The sequence below is a fragment of the Lipotes vexillifer genome, unplaced genomic scaffold (assembly GCF_000442215.2).
Source record: "Lipotes vexillifer unplaced genomic scaffold, Lipotes_vexillifer_v1.1 scaffold1469, whole genome shotgun sequence".
Classification (NCBI taxonomy): Eukaryota; Metazoa; Chordata; class Mammalia; order Artiodactyla; family Lipotidae; genus Lipotes; species Lipotes vexillifer.
The window spans coordinates 590,484-596,578 of record NW_006770161.1 but is presented as its reverse complement, the minus strand read 5'-3'; the positions used below and the strand labels follow the sequence as shown (position 1 = coordinate 596,578).

The window sequence follows — 6,095 nt, the reverse complement described above, 5'->3', positions numbered from 1 at the left end:
CGCAAACCAAACATTTCATGGTTCAGTGAACCCCTAGCCTGGGGCTCCTTGGGGCTGCCAGGGCTCTAAACCCCTTTGTAACAATTGCAATTTCCAAAAATAATAGATATGTAGATACACATAGATTGGTAGCATGGATACCATGAACTAGTGTGGCCTAGCGCACGAAGCTCCCGGCAGGCCTGAAATTCTGGGATTCAGGCTTGTGTGGTCTCCAGGAGTTCTCTCCTCTCTGGGAAACGCCATCCCCAGGCAGACACAATCCAAACCCAACATTATGGTGGTAATAAATAATGTCCAAGGGCTTCCAAGCAAGTGGGGCGGGGGGTAGGAACAGGGTCCCTAGGCCATAGGATGCCTCTGTTCAAACTAGAAAAAGGCGCCCCCCTCTGGAAAGACCCAGTCCCGCTGCCAGGGCGCACGTCCTGGAGAGCAGAGCCAGGGCTGGATTTCATCCTCCACCTGCCCCCTCCGCGGGGCTCCCCAGTACAGGGCACAACTTGCACAGCCATCAGCGCCCGTCTGGAGCTGGGGTGCGGGGATCATTCGCTGCCTCATCCCAGGCCGGCTCACTGGGTGCCCGCGGCGGCCGCACACGTGGAGAGTGCCCAGCCGGGGAGGCAGTAATAAGGGTAATAGTAGGAGGGCTGCAGTGGCAGCAGCGAGGGAGGCCGCAGCACCTCTCCGGGCAGGTACTGTCTCTGGTCGTCGCGCACCAGCACCTTCACTGCCACCTTCTTGGCGGCGGGCGCCGAGGCCAGTAAGTCGGCGGCCATCTGTCGACGCTTGGTCTTGTAGCGACGGTTCTGGAACCAGATCTTCACCTGCGTCTCGGTGAGCTTCAGCGACGCGGCCAGGTCTGCGCGCTCGGGCCCGGACAGGTAGCGCTGGTGGTTGAAGCGGCGCTCCAGCTCGAAGACCTGTGCGTGGGAGAAGGCGGCGCGCGAGCGCTTCTTGCGCGGCTTGGGCGCCACGGGCTCCTCCTCCTCCTCTGCGCCGCCCGCGGGCCCGCCGCCGCTACCGCTGCACAACTCGGGCACGCGTGCGCCTCCTGTGCCAACGCCGTCGTCCTCGACCCTCGGGCTGCGGTCGCCTGTGGACACAGTGAGAACAGAAACGAGACACTGTCAGTGCTGCAGAGGAGTGAGGTCCGGCCTCAACCGTTGTGGTAGGGGTGGGGGCGGAAATACCCTTTCATGCTGCCGGAGTGGTGGGGAGGACCTGGAAGCCGCGGGTCCGGGAGGCAAGTCTTAGAACCCTGTCCCACTCGCTTCCTGCAGCTAAGCTTGTTGTGAGCCGGCAACGAACTCAGCCGCTGTATCAACGCTGTGCAGTCAAGATCCAGCTCCTTGCCCTCTCTGGGCTCGAAGCTCCTCGCAGCAATGTGGGCATTGGGCCTGAGCATCCTCGCACGCCTTCTCCGCCCTCAGCCCTCAGCCCTGGGGTTCTAGGTGGCGTTTCGGATACCCTCCCTGGGTTCACCCGCCTCCCCACACTCACACACGCATCGTCACAGCACACACGTGTTGGCTGCACGTAAAGAGAAAGTGGGGAGACGGATCCTGGAGACAGAAGCATTCGGAGTCTTACGCCCCCATCCACCCGGAATTGTGGGAGGGCTATGGCAATAGGCTGAGCCAAGGCCACGGGTAGGCTTCTCCCTCTCTCTTACAAAGGCAATGAAAGGAGGGCTGGGGTTGAGGGTAGAGGGGTGTCCCTGCTTCTAATCCTTGGACCCTAATCTGACACCAGCTCCTCTGCCTCTTCCCCGCTCTCCCCGCAGAACCCTAGCAGGGAGGTCCAGCACCCTGGCCTGCAGCAGATAATATTTGCTTGGGGCCAGCGTGAGGCCTACAGCACTGTCCAGCCGACGGGGCAGGCACGGGGGTCTTTCTGACCAAATGACATGCCAGCTCGTGGTTGAGGAGGTTCCTCCCCCTGCTGAGTCTGGGATGACCTAAATCAAGCCCCTCTGCCTTCAGCTGGCTGCAGGGTTTGCCTCCAGCTCTTGGGTCCTCAGCCCGGCACAGGTCTCCTGGACCTGGGGTCTAGGAAAGCTAAAGAAACCCTCCTCCCGAAGCTCGGTTGGCCTTCGGCCCACTTGAAATTATCCCTCGTTACCTAGAGTCTGTCATACAGAGTGAAGTAAGTCAGAAAGAAAGACAAATACCGTATGCTAACACATATATATGGAATTTAAGGGAAAAAATGTCATAAAGAACCTAGGGGTAAGACAGGGATAAAGACAGACCTACTAGAGAATGGACTTGAGAATATGGGGAGGGGGAAGGGTAAGCTGGGACGAAGAGAGAGAATGGCATGGACATATATACACTACCAAACGTAAGGTAGATAGCTAGTGGGAAGCAGCCGCATAGCACAGGGAGATCAGCTCGGTGCTTTGTGACCACCTAGAGGGGTGGGATAGGGAGGGTGGGAGGGAGGGAGACGCAAGAGGGAAGAGATATGGGAACATATGTATATGTATAACTGATTCACTTTGTTATAAAGCAGAAACTAACACACCATTGTAAAGCAATTATACTCCAATAAAGATGTAAAAAGAAAAAAAAAAAAGAAATGATCCCTCGTTACCAATCTTTGAGCTGCGGGGCGGGCTCTGAGACCTCGAGCTGGGAGCATCTCTGATCTCTGGGCCAGGGCCCGGATACTGACTACCCGAGGTTTCTGGGACCCTCGATCTTCCCTTTCCTCGATTTTGGGGATTTGGAGACAGACTGAGCCGAAGGCACTGGCAATGGACTCAAAGCCAGGGTGCAGTGGTTCTCTCCCAGTCTGGTCTAAAGCACACTGCCCCACGACGTCGTCTGAGGCTTTACCCCAGGACGCAGCGTTCTGAGGAGTTTCTCTGTCCTCCCTCGGGCTCAGTTGCCAGAGGCTTAGAGCAGCCCGCGCCGATGTGCAGAGCTTAGGGTCTTGGCTAACCGGGGGGCCCAGGGAACAAGGTGCTAACAGCAGGCCCACCCCACTCAGCGTGGTTGCTCTCCTTGCCCAACCCCTCAGCCCGGCCCCCTTCCCCGCGAAGCCTTAGCCGACCTGAGACGCTGGCCGACATCTCACTGTCGCTCCGGCCCGCGGCTTCCTCCTCCAGGTCCTTGGCTGCGGGAAGCTCACAGACCGGCTGGCCGAGGCCCAGGGTCGCCCCTGTACGGCAGGCCCCGCTGGCCCCCGGCGGGTCCGCGCAGCGCCGCCCGCCCTCGTTCTCCTCGCTCAGCGCCGAGTCCGAATCCCAGCCGCCCGGGCTCTCCGTGGTCCGCCCCGCAGCCGTTCTGGTCCCAGGAGGCGACGCCAGTAGAGAGTCCTCGGCGCCCCCCAGCGCGCCCGCGTCTGTCTCCCCAAAGAGCCGCCAGCAACAGACAGCGGGCGCCGCTGCCACCGCTGTACCGCCGGGTACGGGGCGCCCCTCCGTCGCGGGCAGCCCGCCGCGCTCCTCTTTCTTGTTGAGAATCGCCTGGATGGAGAAGGGCGTCAAGGTGTTGGCGCCGCGCACAGCCATCTGCGCCGCGGGCCGGAGCGGCCGGCCGGGCGGGCGGCTGGGGCGCGGGGCAGCTCCGAGCTGAATGGAGCGCGCGGGCCGCCGCAGCGCGAGTGAGCCCCGCGAGCGAGGCCGCTGCAGCCCACTCCTGGGCTGCCCAACAGCCTCCGCCCCCCTCTGGCCCCGGATCAGCGCCGACCCTCACTCCCACTTCCGAGGCCCACCCCGCCCAGAGACCCCCTCCCCCCCAATCCAGCGCCAGAAGTTCTCCTTTCGCAGCTCAGCTGGATTATCTCATCGCCTCGCGCCCTTAAGGGCGGGCCGGGGTCTGGCCCTCGGAGGACGTGGGGGGAGGATCAGTGAGGCCCCTCTGCTGCTGCAGTCCCCTCCTGAGCGCCTCCGGGGTGCACGGCCCGAGTCACTTTTTCTTTGCGCTTCTGTCTCTTCCCCGCCTGCAGGATTTCGCTTCTGGATCGTCGTCTCCTTTCCCTGCTGGGCCGGCTCTTCCGGAGCCCACCCCCAGCGGCGGCGGCGGCGACGACGGCCGCTGGATTCCGAGAGGCTCGGGGCACCCTTTTACCCCCTGTCTTGGTTTTATCTGTTTCTTCTCTCTTTCCTTCCTCAGAGTTCCACCGTAGCCCACCCCCCCACACCCCCCCGCCCCGGTGTCATTCCTCACTGCTGAGGGACAGCCTCAGGCCACGCCCCTTCACTGGGCTGTCCCGGGAGCTCCCTGCCGCCCATTGGTTGGCTCTTGCTGGACGACGTCGACTTGAACAGACAAAACGGGGCACGCTGCGCGGAGAAAGTCAGGGTCTGACTTAACCCCTTTCCTCCCAAGCCTGGTCCTCGAAGCATCCTCCAGCAACAGAGAGGCTCACCCACCTAGACACGCTAAAAAACCACGATTCTTACCTCTACAGATGTAGCCACCTATTCTAGCACTTTTATGGAACACGATATTTAGTTGACTCAGATCTCGGAGGGAAACCCAAAGTTAACGCAGTTCCATAAAACGCGCGCGTAGTTTCTGTTCTCTAGGGAGGTTTACAGATTCGAAGAATGAAATGCTTCTTCTTCTCCCCTTATACTTTCGCGGATTCCTCACTGGAATATTAACTATTTTCTCTGAAATAATAAGTGAATTAAAATCACTGTAGAAATAGTTTTCTTTCCTCACCGGATTTTATTTGTTTCAATTTCTATAGAAGAATTAAAAAGAAAAAGATGGTAGAGATAGAGCTAAAGTCAGGAGAGAAATTAGAGGGCATCTTTGGGAGAGTTTCTGGAAATTGCGCGATCATTTCCCTGGGCTGTCAAAATTGAATGCACTTGGAGTTTGCTAAATTTTACACGAGGAAGAAAATTGAAACTTTGTTCTTTAAATATTCTGTTACTTGTGAGTTGAAAAAATATGTTTTTGTTTAAAAGAATATCTGGGAACTACCATAGTAAAGATTCTGAACTGACGACATTAATTCGCTTTAAAAAAAAATGAGTAGTGCATTATTTTATGTAGTAGAATAAGCCAGGCTAAGAAACACAAATATTGTGGATATCTCAAAACATTTGTTGCCTATTTATATTATTTATTTTTAAATGAAGGAGTTGCTTAAGGAACATACTTCACTGTCTTCCGTAAATTTTACCAGAGATTTAAATTAAAACCAAATACACAATTTGAACCATTAAATACGTCTAAAGAACTGTGATTTTAATTTATTAAATTGCTGAGATTGGTGTTTTTGGTGGCACTAAAACAAATAATATTCGCCCTTGTAGCTTTCTTTTTGGTAGTTGTTTTTCTTCACCTCAGGATGAAATACATTAGTAGTTTTCAGGGTCAGTGGCGGGGGGGGGGGGGGGTTTGGTGTGTGGTGGGGGGGGGGGGGGGCTTCGCAGCATCTATACTTTCCAGCATGTCAGCCACGTGATGCTCTTTTGCATCCCAAGTACACTACAGTGCACATCCTGTAGTGTTTTGGGGGGGGGGGAGCCTCATCCTTGAAGAGGTCATTGCCCATTTATAGCTCTTAACTATTACTTCAGTTTTGAGGTGTCAGTAGGTGGCAAGTGTAAGGAACGGGTTGCTCTTCAGGCCCAGAGGGGGAACAGAACAGATGCTTAAGAGGTTTCAAAAGAAATCTGTCCTTTCCTTCCTCCCGCGGACCTTCATTTATTAAGTTACACCCCTCTCCCACCACCCTAGACAATTTGTAGTTACTCTCTGGGGGCGAGCTGAGGAGGAGATTGACTGACACAGGTCACCCAGAAGGAGAGAAACGGGCAGGTGTGAACCGCCTGTCGCAAACAGCCATCCCTTTGTGGCGTTAGGACTTGATGTGGACAAATATATAATGAGTCCGGACACACAGGCAGGCAGAGATGTTTGCGGGTTGAGTGACTGAGTATTTGAGTGAATGTGGGGGCTATACAAAGACTTACTTGAATATATAACCAACACTTAGTTGCCCCTCCCCGCCAATTTTTTTAAAGAACCCCAAATCAAAGTAGAATATACCCCTTGCCACAGGCTTGGATAGAGGTTTTCAAAGCTTAGAAAGATGCAATTCTGTGACTTTGAATTGTCCGTTTTTTG

General features: G+C 55.7%; 1 protein-coding gene across 1 annotated transcript; it reads right to left on the bottom strand.

Annotated features, from left to right (window-relative positions):
- Positions 1–536: 536 nt before the first annotated feature.
- Positions 537–3,586, bottom strand: NKX3-2 (NK3 homeobox 2). Its single transcript, XM_007446039.1, has 2 exons — positions 3,058–3,586; positions 537–1,093 (listed from the first exon to the last, which is right to left on the bottom strand). Exons 1-2 carry the CDS (start codon positions 3,515–3,517, stop codon positions 570–572), a joined length of 984 nt encoding a protein of 327 aa, XP_007446101.1. The 5' UTR covers positions 3,518–3,586; the 3' UTR covers positions 537–569.
- Positions 3,587–6,095: the final 2,509 nt, after the last annotated feature.

What these genes read in the sequence shown, in the direction of transcription:
- NKX3-2 (XM_007446039.1), bottom strand. Translation starts at nt 3,517, where the DNA reads ATGGCTGTGCGCGGCGCCAACACCTTGACGCCCTTCTCCATCCAGGCG. An exon ending in GATGTCGGCCAGCGTCTCAG is followed by an intron (nt 1,094 to 3,057) that starts GTCGGCTAAGGC and finishes CTGTGTCCACAG; the next exon opens with GCGACCGCAGCCCGAGGGTC.